The sequence below is a fragment of the Aquila chrysaetos genome, chromosome 12 (genome assembly GCF_900496995.4).
Source record: "Aquila chrysaetos chrysaetos chromosome 12, bAquChr1.4, whole genome shotgun sequence".
Classification (NCBI taxonomy): domain Eukaryota; kingdom Metazoa; phylum Chordata; class Aves; order Accipitriformes; family Accipitridae; genus Aquila; species Aquila chrysaetos.
Window position 1 is genome coordinate 43079816 of NC_044015.1, and position 22764 is coordinate 43102579.

General features: G+C 45.2%; 1 protein-coding gene across 1 annotated transcript in view; it reads right to left on the reverse strand.

The window, feature by feature from the left end:
• The window catches only part of ERICH3 (glutamate rich 3), a 38599-nt gene extending 17451 nt beyond the window's left edge, over positions 1–21148 (reverse strand). The window contains 12 exon segments of the mRNA XM_041128067.1: positions 1176–1474; positions 4024–4210; positions 5692–5872; positions 6541–6759; positions 7824–7979; positions 8427–8510; positions 9166–9249; positions 9251–9295; positions 11113–11184; positions 11800–11925; positions 13298–13391; positions 21115–21148. Of these exon segments, the coding sequence (XP_040984001.1) occupies positions 1176–1474; positions 4024–4210; positions 5692–5872; positions 6541–6759; positions 7824–7979; positions 8427–8510; positions 9166–9249; positions 9251–9295; positions 11113–11184; positions 11800–11925; positions 13298–13391; positions 21115–21134 (1567 nt within the window). The 5' untranslated portion in view covers positions 21135–21148.
• Positions 21149–22764: the final 1616 nt, after the last annotated feature.

Consider the following 22764-nt stretch of genomic DNA (forward strand, 5'->3'; position numbering starts at 1 on the left):
TTCTGAAGAAGACTTTATAATAAGGAGTGAGTAAAGGCACAGGCTGACCTCACCGCCTCTTCCCGTAGGGGCAGGCAGAGGCGTAAGCATCCTGATGGCAACAGGGACTGGCCTTAGGTGGCACTGGGGAAACGGCACATTCTGAGCATGCAGTTGGAGCTGCCACGCATCATTTTTATACCACAAATATTATATTTGCCTGCCACAAGAAACAGCCCTGAGCAAACTTTCAGCAAGGGCAGCCTGTCTCTGGTCTTTCTTTTTAAATCTCTGTCAACAGAAACAAGATTTAAAGCAAAAGGGGCAAGGTCACCTAGCTACACCAGGCAATGAGAGCATTTGGTAATGGGAAAGGACAATAGCCCCAGTGGGGTCAGAGCAGAGAAGGCAAGAAAGGTGAGCTGGTAGACCTGGAGCAGAGGGAATGAACACTCAGACAAGTAAGAAAACTGGAGGTTTGGGCAGCTGTCGGGTAAGCAGTGCCTGGGGCAGGGTGGTGGAGAAGGGACTGGAAAGAGCCTTAGATGAACAAAGCATTGCACTCTCACTAGCAACAGACAGGAGAAAAGACCAAAATACTTCCACTGGTGCTAAATTTTGCTGACATTTTGCTGCTATGTGCTCTTCCCACCTTCCCTCCCCTTCTGCACCCAGCATTCGGCCTCCTCCCCTCCACAGTTCGTCCCTCCCTCCCATCCATCTCGAATCAGGCAGCAGGAGGCTTTTCCACCTCCTGCCCCTGTGTCCACCATCTTCTCTCCATTCACCTGATGCTGACCTCCTGCCTCCCTTAGGAGCTCACTGTCTCCCTACCCACACCCAGTCCCATTTCTTCCTTCTGCTCTACTTGTTCTCCACCTACCGCCATTCTCCTTCTTCCTTCACTGTGCCCCTCTTTCCTCCTGCCTTCCCACCTACCTCAGGCTCCTGTTTCAGCCTCTCAGACCTTTCTTACTCACTTATTTGGCTCTTGCAAAACCCTCTCATCCTGTTGCTTGGCTGAAAGGAGCCCCGCTAATTTTATTGCCCAGACACAGGCATCACCACATTTGCAATAGATGAGGTATCCTAAGAGAGGATGCCCCAGACGAAGTGGGAGGCCCACAATCCTGTACCTTCTCCAGAATCATCCTCTCCCATTTTTCATCCCCTGCTTGTGTTATGGAATACTATACCATTTTTACCGGTGTCTTCCTGACTATCTTCACTCTCACGATCAGATAGTTTTTTCCTTTCTTCTTTTCTGTATTCCTGTCCGGTCTCCACTTTGTCCTCAACAGCTTCCACACTTGCTTCGTGACCTGGTAAGATGACTAACACTGAATCTTTTCTTGGTTTCTGCTCAACACTGCTTTTACTTGGCTCACTGCGCACTCCATCTCCCCAGGAACCCACATGCTTTTCCTCATGGTCCTCCTCTATCTTTCTCTTGGGAGGGGATGGCTTTTTGTCCAGACCCATTGCAATAATGCACCTATAAAATAACAAGAATTGGAAAGTACCACGTTTTTCTTTCTGTGAACAATGGAAGGGCAGCAGACACAGCGAGCTATTCCGCTCATTATCAGCAGTGAAACCAGGTACCTATCTGCCTCTGCATTGCCACTCAGACAACAAGGTTACTGATAATGACTCACTTGGAGAAGCACCCTGAAATCCTCAAGAGCTCCACTAACACAGATGCAGTTCTTCCTTGAAGGAGAGTAACGGTGTCCACACTTAAAGGTGACAATTGAAGTATAAACAGATTAAAATCAAAATTATCATAAGTGCCCATTAATTTCAAGCTACACCAAGCATGATCTGTGAAGACTTAACCACTGAGAAAGGCAGACAAGCTCCAAGTCAGATGTGTGCTGGATCCAGATCCTGCTGTAACACCCAGCAAAGTGATAACTCAAGTTTTGTGGGTAAGACTTCTTTTTTTTTTTTTTTTTAATTTGTCTGCTGGGTCTAATAACTGCAGGGTAAGAGGGAGATTGAAATTGAATTATTTTCAGTTTCTGTTTGTTTTTCCTACCTAACAGAAACCCAAAGAGTTGGAAAACAAAGCATTTTGAATGACTTGTTGAGACTGCTCCTCTTGTATAAAATGGAGTGACAGCCTCTCTATCTTGTGGTTAGGAGGCTCATATAAGAAACTAGAGCTCCTAATCCTGATTTAACATTAACTGCAGACATGAAAAGCCACCCTACACCACCCATGAGTGTCAGGACATTGTGCTGTATGTAGTACGTTGATTCAAATCGGCAAGCACAGCATGAAACTGAAACTGGAACTTTCACTTTAGCTAATCACAAGTCTCTCTGGAAAACCATATTTTCTTTACAGACAACTATGTCTTAAAATCTTTTCCTCCCCCAAAACTGCTTTTTTTTATGTAAGGCTTGATTGCAACTCCCCTCACATTCCAGCTGTTTACAAACTACTGTGAAATATCCTACAGTCATTCAGTCTAGAAATCTTTCAGTTTTGCAGGCATAAAATGTAAACGTGACAATTTCTGAAAATAGTCCTACCTTTTAATTACTTGTTCCTGGTATTTTTTCCAGGGACCTTTGAGATAATTGAAGCACTTCTACGGTACAGAAATGCTGGACCCAGGCCAGCAGAAAACTCTTGGTGCAAGGATCACAGCATTGTTGTAGAAATCACCGCGGCATCACCTCTTTGTGAACCAAAGCCTTAACCCAACAGGGAAAATCAACTGGGATCTCTACTGAGAATCAGAGTGGGTATTTAATCTATGGATGTGGTGTCATACTCAAAGCGGAAAACAAATACGACTGCATTTGACCTGAAGGAGATGTGAAAATAGTTGTCATTTATGGGGAGAATCTGGTTAATGGAAATGTTTTTTAGTCACCAGATAAGGTTGGCTGGACTGACAAGAGACAGGAAAACAGAGATATCACTAATAATAAGAGGGGAAGGGGGACAGAAAGTGGGGATGACTCAGGAAAAAATTAACCAATATCTGGAGACTATAATAATTCAGAAAATCCACTTCAAATCTTTTTAGAAATCACACAAAAGCTGAGATTTGGGCATTTCCTAAACTGTATAGCCACTATATCCATTCTGAATTCAGAAGTTTTTCACTACTTTAAACATACTAAGTAATACATTTACATAAATCATGTTCAATGTTAGACTGGAGTAGGAAAAATACAGTACAATAAAGTAGAATTTTCTTCCTTAGAATTTGGTCCTTCCTTATCTGAAAAAATAGAGTACAGCTCTGTGGAGGTTCTCTTCTTCCAACTGCTTGCCGCTCTTTTAAAAATTACTTACGAAAAGAATATAAAAGTTTTAAAATTATCCATGTGTGCAGAAGTTTACTTGTCTGGCATGACTTAACAATCACACAAAAGGAAAATTTTATTAAAATTAAAGCTTCTTGGCAAAACCACAGCTGTTGCTCACAACATTGACTTTTGCCCAAACCTGATAATCTTCTGCACAGATTTGCTTTCTGAAGCATGGCTAACATTCAGTACTGTCTTATTATGCAGCCAGGGGTATTACAGCAGAACCCCACCTTAGAGGCAGAGCTGTTTAAAAATAAATTATCTTATTCTCACAATCACAAAGAAAACTCTGAAAACTACAGTTAACTAAGCAGCATTCTTGATATTTATTTCACTATCACTTCCACCAGAAACATGCAAGTGGCATATGTATACCACCCCACTCCTATTCCTCCATACTCGACTGCTTGAGGAAGTGCTGACTGCCTCCTGACAAGCTGACAGATCCAGGGCAAACATTGTCCATTGCTGTGCGTACTCCACAGAGTGACTGAAGAGGCAGCACAAAAGTAGCTGACTTTGATGGCATCCTTGGATGTGGGACCCTGAGGGATGAGCTCAGTTCTGCACATTTCAAGGGGTGCTGAGAAACAGACCGGGCTCTACAGAGCTGTGGGGTGCCAGAAAGATTGAAAAAGAGGAAACAAGGGATAAACTGTCTAATGACTGGGCTACTAAGTCCTTGTGAGCAACGTGTATTCATCTCCATACCTGTAGCAAGGAGATGCTCCCTCCACATTGAGAAACCTGAAGTATCCATGTCTGCCTCCCAGCCTGGAACGCTTCTGATGTTTGTACTCACAGCAACAGCTCAACCTGTCCACTTGCATCCCATTCAGAAAAAACGTGAGGCTGAATGGGAAACCACGGTGCCTCTTTGAGACAAACTGAAAGGTCTCTGTAATCACAAGAAAGGAAAGGGTTCAAAGAAGGTGGTTATGCTTTACTGTCAGCCTGTTGCAATTGTTGTATCTCCTCTGCATCACCACCAAAGCACCCAGCCCTCTGAGGTCAGGTACTTTGGTTCTCGGCTGTATTAATTAGTTGGTAAAACTCTACCTCCTCCCCACACAACAGCCTTGTCTCTTCCTGACCCAGGAGTACCAAGCTGGACACCCCTGTGACAAGCTAACACATCGTCAGTTTGGCCGCTCCCTGCTACAGCAGAACAGAAACCAGAGCCTCCTGTCTCAAAAAAATTAACTCTGCCACTTGCCTTGTAGGAGTGTACATGATGCACGGAAAGCTCAGGATTCCTGGCGTGTGTCTACGTGGTGCAGTATGGCAGTATGTCAGAGCTCCTGCAGTGTAATGCGCACGTTCCTCAGTGCAGCACCTCGCAGAGTGCGACCAGGCTCCAATCAGTACAGCTGCACTATTAGTGGCGCTGGGCCTGCACTAATACGGTCATACTCACAGAACACTGAGCAGCTGAAAGATGCTGTTTCTGGAGCCATTTCAGACTACTCTGCAAGGGCACAGTTCGGTATCCAGGCCTTAAGGGCACTGAGGCTGCTACCCAGCTCCGTGCCGGGTGGGACTGGGTTGCGCTCCCTTCACCCACAAGTCATAGCATCCTTCCAAAGTAAACTGAGCACACACCAGTGGGGAAGAAGCCATGCTGCACACCGGCGGGTTCCCTGGTAGGTGTGAATGGGGCTCCGGACAACAGGAGGACACACAAAGGATACCTTCCGCGCAGCTGGGACACAGCTAACCAGATGTGCAGGCACACTGTGGTGCACCCGTAACCTGAGGGGACAGGCTGAAGTGCAGGGATCTCTGCACCATCTTCCCATATCCAGTGAAAATGCAAATGCAAACCAGGGGGTTCTGTGAGCTGCAGTGAGGGGTATAATCTGTGGAATCACTCTTCCTCATTAGTGAAAATCTCCCAGCCATTTCCTCCTCCCAGTTTCCCAGAACACAATTCACCTTTTCCTGGTGTGGTGGAATCGCACTCATGTAAAAGAGATGCGAACTGGGCCCCCACTACATACTTTTCATTCTGGAATAATAAGCAACATGCACTGATGTATTGTACCAAGTCAGAAACAGATAACCCCTATTTAAGGACAGTTTACTGCTACAACTACTTTATTAACCATACATCTCTATACAAAATTAATCTAAGCTACACCATTTTGTTAAATCAGTTCTCTAAATTCATTCTACCATAATTTGCAAAATTGTAACATCACTTTCAATCATGAAACAGTAGATCCAGATTTAGTGGGGAGGCAGATGGTATAAAAATCCCTGAATGCATGTATCTTGTCTGAGTTCAGCTGAAATCATTTTGATACCACATTGACATTTTAGCCAATAAAAAAAGATGTTGCCAGAATCAATATGAACTCTTTGACTCTTTATCCTTACCTCCTTCCAGTAGCTTGCCTTTGTAGACACAAAGGTTTTCTCCTCCACAATGCTGCTGATAGACTTTGATTTCATCTCTGTAATCAGCATCATCGTGAGATAAATGCACACTTTTTCCTAGAAAGACCATGGTAACAAATGCATTGCTGCGTAACGAGGGCTTAGGGAATCCTCCAGAATTCTGCAGCAGGAAATACACAAAAAGTGCATTCAGCTTCCAACTCTTACAAAAGGTGAACACAAAGATCATGTATGTGCGGCATACACTTGAGGCTTCCAATCTTTTAAGACAGGCCTTGAGCTGCTTCAATTGGAAAGTGTTTTGTAATGTGCAGAAGGGCAGGAAAATATTTTGGACTGAAAATCCATTGCACTGAACTGCCCAAAATTGCAGGGGTGAGGTCTAATGACCCATATTGTCCCTCCCAATCCTGGGTTCCTAGAGTTTCCTTTACAGGAGTCAAAACTGGCTGGAGATACAGTGTAACAGAATAAGTTTCCATACACTAAAGGCATTTCATATATTCCTCTGAAGTTCTGCTACTAGATATGGTCAGAGACAGGATCAGATTGGCTAAGATGGAAGACTTTAAGTAAGAGTGCTATGTTTTTTTTGTTCAAGCACCTTTTTTCCCCCCAACTGATGAAAAACACCAAATGTTTTAGTTTAGTATATATAGAGATGGGTGGCAGTTAAATATTTTAATAGTTGTAAATTTTCTTTCTTTCAAAAATTCAGTGAATCTTTATGCAAACTAGGTATACACATCTTTCAGCATTAGGCAAATACACCAATGAGGAAGGTAACATACCTATACATAAACAGAGAAGTAGACAGAGATAACTTACCTTTGTTAAAAGTTGCTCTACGTCATTTGGTGCAGTGGTGGGATGATACCGCCTGCCTCTGTGCACCCCATTTCTCACCGCAGTTATGCTCTTGTCTCCTTTTTGCAGGGGGGGAGGTGGCACTGGTATCACATAATTGTTAATGACGGGGAGCTGATATGGGGATGTACCAGTCACATATTCCATTGAATTCATAAGTCTTAACCCACTCTTCTCCCCCTGCAAAAACATTTTAACCAGGTTAAATAGGTTATGCAAAAATAGCTACCAAGCATACTGAACTAACCATGGTTTGACTGCTCTTTACATTTAGCAACACACATACTTCTAGAACAATTCTTTAACTTGGTGCTTGCAATTTTGTTCATGAAAACATTTCTGTGCTAAAACCCTTTCTTTTAATTTGCAAAGCAACAGGCAGATTGCTTGGAAATGCCACCCTCATAGATTATACAACATTGTAAACCATATACTACTTGTAACCACACAGGGTTCTGATCACAAGCAGACAGAATATTGCACAACCCCACAGCACTGCTGCGTTCTCTCAGCTGGCAAGCAAATTCCAAAGCAGCCAGAATCTTCCAACAGTAACATCATTTGGCATCAGTTATACAAGATGTGGTTCAAAATGCTTTGTTCCCATTTGTAGTGGAGGTTTACTCCTCCTTCAGGATGAAATGCAAACAGAGAACCAGGGTCCTGAAAAGCAAGACATCTCTAGAGAATAAATGCTGCAAAAGTTGCATGCTTTGATCTGAGCTCTGCATCATGTCTTCATCATCTATGACTAATTTAGTTGTTTTGTCAGTAGTGAGCATTAAAGAAACCATTTAAATCACCCATAATTTGAGCAGACATAGATAGTGCCAGCAAATTCTTGGAGAAAGGATCGTGACTTTGCAGCTGTAGATGAAGATGAAAACTTATAAGACTGTGTGAAAATATTCTTGAGTTATTGGTGTTAACCAGGTGGTTGCCTCCCTTTCTACATAACAGAAAATCTATGTAGAGAGAGAAAATTTTGCATGCAGAGAGATTTTATACTATAAAAGATAAGTCACCACATTTTTCCTGGCTGTGATCAAGAACTGGGCATTAGACCAGTAAGACAATGTTTTGAAAATTAAGAGGAGGTTAAAAAGGAGAGTTTAAGTAAAAGCTGATGACCATTTGGAAAGCATGTGGCCTGCAGTATGTAGTTCTGGGAACTACAGTACTAAAGCAGTATTATAAAGCTGCCCCTAAAATTATATTATTTTCAGAATGAAATATGGCCTCACCCCACTGGCAAACTGCTGATCATGTTCAAGTGTGTGGCACTTCTGTTTAGAGCTAGAAGCCTTTGGTACAGACCCCACTGCAGCACAGCTGCGAAGTGGTTGGAGGCGAAGTGGGTGTTGCATATTTCCTGGAGCTGTATTTGGTCGCCAGGAAGTCTAGAAAAGGAAAAAGAAAACAGCTACAAAATCTCAGCGTATAGTTTCCAGTGCAGAGCAGCATCAACAAAAAATAGCACTGATCAAGATATTTGGAATTGATGAGTGATTCTGGTACCTCTGCCTCCCTTTAGGCATCTCTAATTGAGCATCCAAAAACTGGAGCATCCAAAATAACTCTTGGCCATAAATACAGGTTTTGATACTGCCTCTTCACAGTGCAGCCTTGAAGCAAACATAATGAACTCACAGAACTGTAGCATTGTGCTATGTTTTGGTGACTTCAGCACATGGACACTGAGAGAATGCATGACAAAAGCATGCCTATTTTTGTTCAATACTCAGCATTTTTCTGACATTTTTAGTTCATCTTTTCCTTGTATACCCATTAGAATACCAAGTTAAAATGTTAAAACCTAAAAAAACTGTTTAACTGAGTTAACTCACCATCTTAGAAAAAGCAGGCTCCTTGGATCGGTGTTGATGAGAAGGATGTCCACCATTATAATCGACTACAGGTCCAGGTGCCCTCTGTACGGGATGGAGAGGAGAAGGTCATTCAGGACTGAAAGTCTCTCTTCAGTCTGCATCAATTATCATTAATGAAATGGAGAACCAGTTAAACCTTAACTATATATTTGACCTTTGACCTTAGACTTCAGTTATCATTATATTTCAAGAGTGTATTAACATTCCTTCTCTGCCTGTTAACAGAGAGTAAGAGGCTTCTGAGCCAGAGCTCCAAAGCACGGCCTTCTGGAATGAGCTTTAGTCTTACTGCACCCCTTCAACTCTGTTTTCTAAAAGACCTCCATTGCTTTCAGGATTTTATGATGTGTAAACTTGCCTACAGCCACAGTTTTCACTGACAATACTTAATGTACTGATACCAGCCTAACCTTGGGTGACAAGGCAGGTAAAAGGGAAAGACTAAAGCAGATTTATCACAAAGCAAAGCTATTTTTTTCTAGGTTCTGATGTGCCATTCCTGCAACATTGGCTTCTCAAGAATTCTCTTCAATCACACAATCTTGCAAACGGGAAATCACCTTCAAGTGATGAAGGATGAGGCCCTAATCTGTAACAATCAGGGCAGTCAATGCTCTAGACTAAGCACAGATGTCATAGACACATGTGCACACTTTCAGCTGTATGTGCTCCCATTATAGCATGTGGCGAAACTCACCAGTTGTGAGTGACTAGCTGGTTCCCCAGCCACTAAAGGATGGAGCCCATAACGATTTCTTGGACCAAGTGGTGGATGGGGGGGGGCGCATAGGGCTCGCACCTTCCACTGATCTTCTGGATTGTTCCACCTAAAAGAATAGAAATTTACATCTCTGAGGTACTAAATATCCTAACAGCAATGTCTGAGCTTGCCTTCCATCTGTCTTTCATTGGACAGCTATGATGACCAGCTTGCCTAGACCCAATGCAACACCTGGTTAAGGAAAGGAAAGGAAATCACGGAGAGAATGAGGGATGAGGGAAAAGACTTATTCCCACCTCTGATTCATTTCCCTGCAGCCTTCTCCAGCTGCTGATCCCCCCAAATTCAATTCATCTGCCTGTTCCCGTGCATCTCCCAATTCTTGGTTTGATTGAAGGTCTCTTTCTTTTTTAAATTTGAGTGCATCTGCCACTTCCTTGTTCTGACTGCTGCCCCTCCCTACCTTTTCTTCTCAAAAGCTCCACGTTGGGCTGACCACCCTTCTGGAAATAGACAGCTCTGTCTTTCACCCTCCCTTGTTCAGTCATCTGTCTTTCTCCTTTCCTTTTAGATTAGCTACTCAGCCGAATTCACTGAATGTTTGAGGTGAGAATTAAATTACACTGCTAATTCCAGCCAGGTTCCTGTGTCCCAGTGTGGCATCACAGCAAAGATACAGATCACATATCTGCAGGCGTCTCCCTTACACTTCTCACTGAAGGAAGCTGTTTTGGCTTATGTTCCAGAATTATCCAAGTCCAGAATCCCTTGACAGGGTGCCTTAATCGCTGCTTCCACTGTGGTGACTTTCTATCAGCAGGAGTTCAGTCAGTAAACAATGCCTTTGCAATTACCACAGTGATCAGTGTTTTTCAGTAAAAGATCCTCCTTTCTTTACGTGATGAATTGCTCATACATGTGTTATTTAAAATTAAAAATATTTGACATCATTGTTTTTCAACTGCTTAAAGAAGCAGCTAGCTTCTCAATGCATTCTTCTCAATGTATGCAGGCTCCTAATAAAGAAATAAGAATTTGAGTATATTTCAGCCAAAACGAGAACAACTTTTCCCATATGAGTCCAAGTGACTTCAGGGGGAGAAGAATCACTGACTTTTGTGGGATTTCCATGACTAATAACTACAGAATCAAGCTCTACCTACGTGACACCAAAGTGAAGATTTCTGAAACCTCTTTTCATTACTTACATGCTGGTTCTGCTAAATATCATGTGGAGAGGCCAACGACTGAAAATGTGAGCTCAGTGCTCAGCAGCAGTCAAAAGCAGATAGTGTCTAGAATTACTAGGAGCAGAACTGTAACACATATCTTGAATTATTCATCCTGTTCTGGTTCCCCATTTCAAAACAGAAATAGTAGAAGTAGAAAAGGTAACAAAATGGCAACAGTAATGAGAAGCCTGGAATGGCTCATGTATGAAAGATTCAATAGACTGAGGGTCTTCAACTTGGAAAACTGAGAAGGAATGTGAAAAAGGTGTATAAAATCACAAATTCCTTGGAAACGGAGAACAATTATTAACTTTTTTCAAAACAAGAACAACGGAGCATCAGAATTATCAGACAGCAGACACATTAATTATTGTGCAGAAATGCAAGAAGCACCATTTCATACAACTCATAATTAAATTCCACAACCAAGAACACTGCAGAGCCAAAATAGTAAGTAGATTCAAAAGGAATTAGGTGCATGAATGGAAGTTCCTCAACTGCTGGATAGAGGAAGAAGGAGATGTAACCTGGGGCAGGATCATCCTCTACTTGCCTGTTTCTTGTACTTTTTCCATAAATATCAGAGACAGAACACTTGGCTCAATGAATCTCTTGCCTGACTCATGGCTGCTACTTAACACAGGGCAAAACTGCCATGTCCCATCAGTACTCAGTAGCACTCAAGCCTTACCTTGATTTTCTGCACCCTCTCCTTCCTCACAGAATTTTCAAGTTTTCTTTTTATTTCTAGCTGATGATGACGCTATAAATGTAAAAGAAAGAGAAATCTCATTAATGGACATTATGAGATGTCAATGAATGTAAGAACACTTGCTTCTGTTCTGCTTATCACTTGCCTGCTCCTGGTCATCACCCTCATTGAGCCCTATCATAAAACTACTATTGATTCAATCCACTTGCATTACACCTGTGTATATTAACACTGGCAAGGGAACAACTGAGCATTTGTAAAGTTGCAGGGACCAACTCCATTCTTGATATGTAACACGAATGTGCCCAAATTTTGTACTTGGATAAGATATATAACCGTGTTCAAACTATTTTGTTTTGATTAGATTTTTTTTTAAGCAAACTGGCCCTGTGAATATCATCCCATAATCTGATGACTGCCAAAGATCAGTACGTGAGCCAGGACAGTGTATGTTCTACTGACAGTATGGTTTAACAACCAGAGGCCAGTGGAGATTTCATATGGGGGACATCAAGCACAAAGATTGTCCTTTTTCCCAGCTGGAGAGCGCCTTTCAGGGGAGCACGAGGGCACAGCTATGGAAAACAGTCCAGTATGAGTTAACAGCCACTGGCCATCAGTAGGGAAGTATCTGAAAAGGCTTACACATCACTAGTAAACACATACCTCCATGTCAAGGACCTTATGAAATATGGCATGAGCCAGGCACTCCTGGACACATCTCTGGTGATCCCTCCTCATAGCATTTAGCCGGTATTCTTTCTCAGATATTATTCTTCCACACCTTGAGATCTGCCGTAAACAAATATAATGTAACTAAAAAGGAGAAGACAGAATAAAGTATGTTTTTAAAGAGAGTGCAATTTCCCAGAAAGACTTCTTTCTCTTCCCAGTTAGGTACCACCTCTGCTTCTGCCATTGTGCTGGAACTCACCATCCCAGCAGAGAATTGTAGTTCCTTTGACCCCATGGACCCCATCAGCCAAATGAAAAGAGCAGCAGAGCAGCAATCACATTTCCTAACAGCTGAGGGATCAGCCTTACTCTTCATGGGTCACTGCCCAAGTCAGTGGAGAGAAATTAAATACTTGCCTTCCTGTGCTAAACAGAGTCACACCTAGGAGTGCATAAGTAGTTTTAAAAATGTTCACTACATTCACCTTTACCAAATCCTTCAGTTTTCCTTTAGAGCCAAAGATGCTTAGATTTCACAGTTTTAAAAACCTAGGAGAATCAATATGATTCTGTATGTTTCCAAACTGAAAGATTTTGCAGAAGCAAACCCCAATGAGCAAAAAGAAATATGGAGCAAAATCATAAAAACATTCCAAATTTATCAAAACCTCTCCATGAAATATCTTCTTCTGCCTGGATGTGAAATACAAGCAGATTGACAAATGTTCTCACATCACCGTAATTGTGCAGTAATACAGTGCCATGTGTAATAACTTACTGAAACTGCATTACTGAGCAGAAGTTCAGGACTAAGCTGAGGCTCTCAAGTATTTACATACACCATCAATCCATGTCAGCCACTGTTCCCAGTTTCACGCAGATAAGCATTATGACTGCTGCAGTACAGAAGGTGCAGTGGAAGCATAAGCGTGATATTCTATGGAGTATGGCCTCCAAATTGACTGTTAGCACATCACTTCTAGTGTGCAATCATCACCCACCATCAGCCCACATGCCAGCATCTTCATAGCCCCAAGTGGCCCTTGGACCCTGATGTCCTGAAACATGCTCAGTGCCAGCTACAGTATGTCCTCAGCTGTCGCTAGTGTCGTCCAAAACCACTCAGCACACAGAGCTAAGCTCCAAATTTAGTTTAACCTGTCTTTTTGTCATTCTGACTCCAGTAGCACAGCCTTAAGCACCACAGCTCTGTGTCCCTGCAATATCTAGCTGACCAACAGTAGATAATAATGCAGTGGGAGATGCTTTGATTAAACAAACCCACCCTCGGTCACAGTGTGATCATGTGGCTTTGATCTGGCACAATAAAATTTCATGTGTTTGGCCAGCTGGTCAAATTCTTACCGATGACAACCCGTACTTCTAACAAATGAACAACAGAACCATCAGTGTTTTGACTTGTGCAGTATTAAAAGAAACAAAGAATTCTTTTCTTTTTTTCTCAGAAAAGGGAACTTTTCAATCTCACCAGTCCTGATCTCTGAAGATGTCGTCTTATCCTGGTATTGCTGAAATATCCAACCAGGTGTTTGTCTGTAAGGCTATTGTAGGTTGCAAGAAATCTGAAATAAAAATCAATACAGATGCATATAATCCCCTTGACAGGCAAATTATTACAGCTTCAGTTACAAAGACCTACCCAATAGCTTGCTGCACAAAATGCTGTCTTGATGAATCATGTCCAGTGTTTTGTCAGATAAATGCCCATTAGATTATGTAAAAGCAACATCTTACTGCCTCCAGAAGATTCATATCAGAAACAAGTGACTTCTACATAAGATACAGCAGCTCAGAATTGAACGGCGTACCACCACCGAGGCACGGGGTCCGACAGAACCCAGCCCTGAAGATCTCCTCCAAGATCAGCTCCCGCAACAGCCGCCTCAGACAATAAACTCTGACCTTCGGCAGGTCAGTTCCTTCTGCCACCTCCTAACTCATGATAGACAGGGCAGCGACAGAGTTTCTGGCAGCTTTTGCAAAGACCTGTAAGAATAACTTGGGTTGGGAGGCACCTCCAGAGGCCATCTAGTCCAACCTCCAGCTCCTGGCACATCACTGACCAGACTTAACCTACGTGAAGGAATTTTCCTGTGGTCTTCATTGCCAGCTCTCAGCCATTATTGTCTGGTATCTAACATAAAAAAAATTGCTTTCTTCAGTCAACTTATGTTAGCAGAAACTGCTAGCACCAAAACATATTTTTAAGACAGGACACTTTCCACAGTATTTTCACTGGCTTGAGAGTTATCATACATGTTATTAACTTGGGTGCAAATCTTTGTCCTGATGAAGACTACTGATTTGTGTTTTCAGCCAAAGCCTCCTTCAGTATCCACATTTCCATCCATTTCTTTATGGCACTTCCCTCTTCTTTAATGATCCCACCATCAGAGGGACTGCCTATCAAATTCATCACTTGGAAGACCTACACAGAAAACTAAGTGGCTTCCATTTCAGGTGTCAAAAAAGATGCTTAAGACTTCCCTCCTATTTTGAACCATTTTCTCAATTGGGATTCAGCTACGTGTCCGTTAAAACGTTGCCTGGCCAACCACTAATTTGTTCATGAACAAAAAAGCCTGTTTCAAAAAACAGTTCTCAATTTGGCCTTTACACCAACAGAACTCACAAACCACTTGGGAAAACTAATCCATGACAGCAAGATTAGGAACCGTGCTGTCTGTTTCAGGGACCATTTATTTGAACGCAGCAGTGACTCTACAATATTTATTTAAATAAACAGCCAAGAATGCTTGTCCCACAAACATATTTGTAAATTCAATTGCACAAAACTTGTACAGGACAAGATTTATTACTTTTGTGGTATTTACAGGCTAGAAAGCATACGTTACTGTAGTATGTTTTTGCTGGCTGCCACCATATGGCAGCAGTTTGTCTGAAGTGCAGCTTGCGTTGATGAGAATACTTCTTTTTTTCCCCCTCTAAATACAGCTACGACATTTTACCAAAAATCATCAGATCTACTGTATGTGACCGATTTGCTCAAGCTAAACAAAAAACAAATGTACTCCGCAGGAAACCAAAGAGTTTGCATGACAGGCCAGCAAGCACACTCGTCTGTCTGCATGGATCCCGATACGCTATTGCTCTGGCACTCGGCAAGCTGCCACCTTTTCACCACCTCGGTCTTTCTGTGCAGAGTATGCTTTGTGCTGGAAGCACAGGAACGAGTCCTCACCCAAAGCAGGGTATCAGAAGACAGCTGAGTGGTGAGAGACAGTGCCTCTCTCTCGAGATCCCAGCCCCTCCTGGGCTGGAAAGCACAGATACTGGACAACTCATCACTCGGTTCAGTATTGACCTGCGCAGGTCAAAGCTAAAGACCCAGATCTCTTTTGCCACACCACGCTCCCAAGATTTTAAAGAGACCAACCAGCCGGTTCTACGACGGCTCTATGGCACTACGAACCGTCATTCAGTCTAAAAGACTCGTGGGACTACACTGCTGCAGCAGCAGAACGGTTGGGCTAGACTACTTTCTGCTAATCTTCTTTAAAGACCCCTGATGTAGGGGTGCACAAGTCCTCTTCTGTATCCAGAGCAATAAAAATGAAATGCAAGAACCTCTCAAGTCTTTTCCGGTTCCCAAGTCAATATACTAAAGATTCTCTTTAATGCATACACTGAACAATCCAAAGTGAACAAATTGCATCTCTCTTCTACTTATTGGTGAAAAACTGTAAGACCAGCAACATGGAGAACCAGACCATGCAGACCACTCAAGCAGGGCCCTCCCCTGCTCTACCCAAGGAATGCCACCCATCTCTGGAAAGCCAACAGAGCTAAATCATCACAGCTACCGAAGATCAGAGCTTCCAAAAACTGAACCTAAGATATGAGAGTTGAACACAAAAACTGAAGCATCCGTAAGTAGCAGATATATTTTTTAATAGTTCTTAGCACAACCTTATCTCACTTCACTCTCTGGAAAACAGGACAAATAACAAAGTAAGTGACAGTAGGCTTAAGTTTTTAATACTCTAAATCCATTCACATTTGTAAAAATTATACACTCAAGATACATGTTGCATAATATGTTCAGCCCGACCTTCGGGCTCTCTAGGCAGGATATGTTTTAATTACACAACAAGAGATTGATCTCTTTTGTTTCCTTTGGCTTTAAATTTAAATGCCACTGTACCTCTATTACAAGTCTTTCAATGGGATAATTCAAGATAAATATCTATTGCTGAGGTAACTAGCAATACACACAAAAGTATACTCAAGGAAATAAAGAACAATTAAAAAAAAAAAGAAATCCAAAAAAACACAGAGATATGGATTTACAGCAATTTTATCTGGGGTTTCACAATAATCTCATAGGTAGCCTACCAGCAATAAATTAAACTTTAACACACAATTTAGCTTACCCTGTTATGCATGTTGATTAAACACTGGTACTATAGCAACTGTTCTACATTACTTTTTTAATCCACTGTTTGCATTCACATTTGAAGCCACCAGATTACATCAATCGTGCTAAGTATTGACTTATGGTATCACCTAGCAATTGCATACGGAGGCAGAGGAGAAACTCAGTCCAGTTCCTTTTCATTTACTTCCTTCCATCTAATATTTCATGGACCATATAACTAGTTAAAATGCAACTCCCACCTGAGCACAGTGATGCAGCAACTTTAGTTTCAAAGAAGTCTCCGTACATGTATTTTCTTACTTAAATTATGAAGAGGCTTGTCCTACAAAAACACGGAACTAAATTCAAAGTTCAAAAGGGTATTGGAAGAAATAAGGAAATGTTTTGGGCCTGAACTAAAACTCATTAAACCATTGGAAAGACTGCAGCTGGATCCACTGGGCTTTGGCAGAGCCACACTGCCAAGGGAAGCCTGAGCTCTCTGCCCAGGTGAATGCCTCTGTTGTCAAGAAAACCAGCACAGACAAAGCCACACAGAATACCCTGGGCATGGACTCGAACTCCGATTTAAGTCACGTGCAGTAAGCGGCGGCTGGCCCTGCAAGCCTACGCTCACCTGGAGCTTCTGCCAGTTTTCCTGCTTATTTCAGCTGACCCGTTCACCCTCCACCAGCAGATTTTAGGCCAGTTTAGTTGGGAGTGGGCCATATTGGTACTATGCTTGGGCTTGGCCCAAATCCCTCTGGAGTATCCCACTGACACTAAAGGATCATTCAGTGCACCAGCAGATGGGGTGCAGGCATACTTTCCAGTCTGAGGGCAGCCAGGGTGAGACCTTATCCTCGGAATGGAATCTGTGCCCTTCGCTCAAAAGCATGCAACTTATTGTCAAGCGTAAGCTTCAGATGAGACCTGTGCTCCCTTGCGCCAACCAATGACTATGGCACAGACGCGTGCAGCGTTGGGAAAAGGGCACGAGCAGCATCTTCGCATGATCCCCCCATTCGGCAGCCCGAGTGCTCTTTCCTTTCAGTCTTTGCTGACTCACAAAATCATGTCTGGAGATAAAATTCAGACCGCTGCTTACAAATGACAAGGGTGAAACAGACAAGAGGATGATTCAGAGAGATGCAGTAACAGAACTGCTCCAACACAGATTTGGGTTCATTGTTTGCTTCACAGAATAAAGCAGCCTCTAACAATGTGCTATATTCAGAGCCAGTGCTGTGTATCACAATGATTTTTAAGACAACCCTTACTCATTTGAAAGGATATCAAGACAAAGTCGCAGTGGGCATCCTACATTAGTTTTGCAAAGCAAATCTTCAGTTAATAATTTACAGTGCAATTAAATCGGTGACTGCTCACCAAAGAAATAATCTAAGAGAGCACCAAAGCTTTAGTTATTGATTGGTAGAGTCACAGGGAATTACAGCCCCAGTGTTGTATGTTACAGCTCGAGTTTATTGCTCCTCCAGTCAAACAAACAGTCCTGCCCGTGATGGAGACCATTCCTCACTCTAACAAGCTACTGGATCTTGCACTGTTTCTGCTGGGGACATAAACAAGAAAGGCTTGTCTAGCTTTCAGACAGAACAAATCTAACTGCAGGCTGTCAACCACAAACAGTGAGTTCAACATCCCACAAGGCAGGGGGACCTGCCCAGCACATTCCATCTGGGAGCAAAAGACTACTCTCGGGAGACTTCCCAGGTATCTGGCACCCGTCTGCCACTCCCTCCCTAAGGAAACTCTTCAGCCACCATGAAGTACACCCCACTTCCAAATAAAACCACTGTCAGGATCTCCAGAGAGGTAAGCAGATGGTGGCAAAGTGGTTTTCTGCAGCAATGGAATTCGGCGTTAAACCCTGAAGGTAAGGACTTCGTGAATCCTAGCTGGGAATGGCCTAACAGGCACATGTGGGCTTAGGAATCAAATGACGATACAATTCCATCACAGAGAATGGAGTTTTGCCATCTACTCACCAGTACAGGCATTCAGAAGATAACTGCTGCCTTTATTACACTATTCAGCATAAATGCTTATTTTGTTTGGTGCGTCCAAGCTTAAGCCAAGCGAGTACAGCCAGTGACTATGCTGCGCTTGGGTTCCTCTCTCTCTGAGAAAGAGGGCCATCTATTCAGAAGATGAAAAGCCAGGAAAACAATCCCCAGTCTCCACAAAAGGAGGCTCTTGCTTTGTCAGGAGACAGGGCTGTTACCCGTGTAAATTGACCCTTCCAACTGCAAGCCTTAGACCACATTCCTCCTCCTCCCAGGGGAAGCTGCTGCCGTCCAGCTGGGTCACCAACCGACCCTTGGCTGCACCACCTTTGGACTTCACCTCGAGGAACAGCTCCGGCTTCTACGCTTATTAATTTCAACTACCACTGCTGTGCTTGTGAGAAACCATGCTGGAATGCAACTACCGAATCAAAGCTCACTGAAGTCAGCAGATGACTTGAAATTTTCATGAGGCTTTGCAGTCTTAACAGTAATTAATCGGTTTATTCCAAGCCCACAAAAACCTTAAGCACATGTACACTTTTACTCAGGTGATAACCAAAGAAGGGAGAGGCCACGGTCTCTCCAAATCACGTTGTATCTCTGCTTAAATATCTGCAGCACCCCTTCAGCCCCGGTCATCTTGCCCCACAGACACACAGGTCACGTTCGCCTGGGTTTTTGTTTCAAAAGCTTCATACTACTTTCTTTACTCTTTGTCTAACCTGACTTTTTAACAGTCAAACCACTGAGGATTCTTTGCCCAGATACTCAGTGAGAATTACTTTATTTTATGAATACTTTGCCCCAGGGGATGGTCACCACACTCAAAGGCATCTGTAGATCTAACAAGGAGAGAGAAATGAGCTTGCTCTGCCCATACCCAAAGGTAGCCACGATGCTCTGGAAGGCAGACAGTGGCTCACCCAACACTGCACCTGAACACGGTATGGGACCCTTACGAAGTTCAACAAGGACGGATGAAAATCCTGCACCCGGGAAGGAATAACCCCGTGCGACAGCACAGGCTGGAGACAGCCGGGCTGGGAAGCAGCTCTACTGGGAAGGACTGGCTGCCCCTGGGAGGCACAAGCTGAACGTGAGCCGGACAGGCAGTGAGGACGGCCAGCAGCATTCCGGGGGGGAATTAAGAGGGGCGCAGGCAGTCGAGTGAGGGCAGCAATCGTCCCCTTTCCTCAGCACCCGTTAGACGCCACGTGCTCTGCTGTGTCCAGTTTTGGGCCCCAGAGCAAGGAAGCCATGGAGGCAATGGAGCAAGTTCAGGAGAGGCCGCCAGGATGGTGGAGCCAGAGCACGCACCCTGTGAGAAGAGGCTGAAGGAGCCGGCACGGCCTGAGGAGGGGCAGCTCCGGGGTCCCACAGCAGCCTGCCAGGACCTGGGGGTTGTGGAGAAGACGGAGCCAGAGAAGGGACAATGGGTACAAGCTGAAAGAAGTGGGGCTGAGGCAGGTCTAATGAAAACGTTTTTTCCTCACGAGGAGGGCCAGGCAGTGGAGGGGTGTGCTGTTGCCACCCTTGGAGGTTTTCGGGATGTCTGGATAAAGTAACCTGGTCTGACCTCATGGCTGACCCCATGAGCAGGAGATTGAACTAGAGACCTCCCGCAGTCTCTTGCAGAGTGAATTGTGATCCCACGTCTCATTTGGCTGCTGTACTAGGCTAGCTCTGTTTGAGGGTTTCCAGAAGGGAAACGGGCGAGGAGCAGAGGCAAACCCCACATGTGTTAGCCTCTCCCCATCCACTTCAGCAAGCTCTTGGTAAGTCACAGCTCTGCAGTTTTCACAGTTTTCTGTGTCAGATGCAGACCGGAGGTATTCCTTGAAATATCTGTGACGTGAATGCAATCAGCCACAGCATAATCATTTCCCAAAAACTGAATTAACAAATGCCACCCAGAGTCCAAAAGTGCCTTACGTGGTAACTGGAGTGAAACAATCTTCCAAGAATAAGGTTTTAAGTATTTTGTTTGGAGTTCTATATATTTCTTCATAAAAGAGATTTTCATGCAGAACACTTTTTCAAAGGTTTTAAAATAACCAAGTCATGCTACAGGTTCCAATTCTGAACACAACTAGACATGGAAATGAGAGGCAAAATACTCCTGTTCCGCTACTGGTTTGTTGTATGGCCATGAGCAAGCTATATCATTATTTCTTTACTCAGAGCATCGCCCACTAAAACAGGGTGTCTTCAATTTTGTCATGGAGATGGAAGTCTACAGAGATACTCAGTCTCTCAGTATCTGTAACTCACATCAGCCTGGGGAAGTCTGGATGGTCTGAAACTCGCGACCGGCAGATGTGGAGCCGGACAACGACAACGGGAAATGCCCGAAGTCAGTGGCCCCGTTACCTGTGACTCCATCGCCCCGTTCCCAGAACCAAGCAACCACCTCGGCGGAGGGCCGCAAGAGCCGGAGGGGACCTGGGTTAAAAAGCGCTCACCTCCGCCCGGGGCCACCGGTTCCTCCCAGCCCGCCGCCGCACGCACCTGACGCCCAAAGCCAACGTTTTGCCCGCGCTGGAGTGCAAGGAAACACCTTTAGGTCTCTCAGGTTGTTCGCTCCATTCTAGGCCATTCTTCTCACAGAATTAAAAAGGCAAACCCGATCGTTAAGCAAGGAGCGGCCGCCCAGCTCTCGTTATTCCAGGCAGGCGGGCTGCGGCGCCGCGGGCGGCTGCGGGACCCCGGGAGCACCCGAGGGCTCAGCCCGTTGGCGCGGCGGCCCCAGGGCCCCCCTGCCGCCGCCCCCCCCACCTCAGCAGCCGGCGGGGCAGCGAGGGACGGCGGGGCAACGCCGCGGGGAAGGGACCGGCCCGCGCCCGGCCCCGGCCGCCCCCCGCCCGCCGCCCCACTCACCCCGGCTGCGGGCCGCTCATGGCGGCGGCGGCGGGGGGCCTGGCGGTGCCCGCGGCCCCGGCGCTGCCGGCCGCGTCCCCGGGCGTCGCTAGGACACGGCGGGGCGGCCGCGGGGGCGGGCGGGGCTCCCGCCGCCGGTGATGGCGGCGCCGGCGGGGCCGGGGGGAGGCGGGCCGGGCCGCGCCCGGGGACGGGGGTCCGGCCCCGCGCCGCCGGCGGCTCCCTGAGCCCCGGCCGGCCCTGCCCGCGCACCGGCCGGGCTGCCGCCTGCCCCGGCGGCCCTGGAGCGCTCCTGCGGCGGCCCCGCGCACCTGCCGCCGGAGCCGAGGCGCGCAGCCCGCGGGGAAGCGGCCCGGGCCCCGGCGTCACGCAGCCGCAGCAGCCCGTGGGGTGACAGGGCCCGAGCTCCGAACGGGCAGGGGAGGCCGCAGGGCACGTTTTGCCCGGCGGGAACTCCAGGCTTTCAGGGGAAGAGAAGGAAAAGGAGGGGACGGAGGAGGCGTTTTGATGCGACACGGAGCCGTGAACTTAGCGGTACGGCACAAGAGGTGAGAGGATGCAGGATCGTTTCAGATACCCACCCTGATTTCCGTTCTTTCAGCAGAAAGGACAGGGGAGGTCCAAAGTATGAATTTCAACGATCTCTAGCTGTACTCAAGCAAAGGAGGCGGAATCACCCTTCCATGCTCCTGTTTTTCCCTTCTTCCTCCACTTCTCGTGGGTTCAAGTTGAAGCACCAATGCACAGGTAATGCGTTCAGGGGCCACAGTACAACTGAACCGGCTGTAGGTCCTCAGCGTGTAGGGCCGGCCTTCCCCCGCTGCTCCAAAATGTGAAGGGACTGCCGCTGTCCTCAGGTCGTCTTGGGCACCATCTACCCGCACTTCATATTGAATTGTCTTTTGTAAAGGAAGCAACTACCAAGAACATCGATATCCTCTTGGTTTTTTATCTTCCCAACCCCATAATTAAAGTCTCATTAACTTATTGTATCATGCTGTAGCACACGAAGTCAGGAATACACACAGGGACCACATGATGACAACGAAGAGGGGATTAAAAATGACTAGAAAGCGTAGGCAGCATTTGTTTGGGGCACAATGAGATTAACAAACAGCAGCTGCTTTTCAGAACTATTCCACTCTTCTGTTTCAGAAACATGTGTAGCAGCAGTTTCCAGACCGTGGCATGCGAAAAAAACTGCACACCTTGAACCCCAAACCTTACCTGCACAGAAGTGAGAGAAAGCCCATGCAACCCTTCCCACCACCCACAGCAGCACCCAAGCAGACTACCACTGGGAACCACTGCTTCAGAAAGCCCATCTGATTAAATCAGGACAAGTTACTCAAAAATAAAAAACAACCTGACAGACAATTGACTTAGGGGCAGAATAATTCTATGATCCTCATCCTCTTCCCTTCTCTACCCTGCCAAGGGGACGGCATGTCCTAAATGGAGAGCTGAACCAAGGACTCTAGACTGACAAATTCTCTGGATGGGTGGCTTGAACAGACCAGATACACCTGAGAGATTAGCCAGAAACGTGACAAATAACAGCTCTAAGAAATTCAGCTGCAGCAGCTGAAGAAGTTACCTAGCCAAGATGATCTTCCCTCCACTGGACTTCAGTGTCTCTCTAACAGAGAG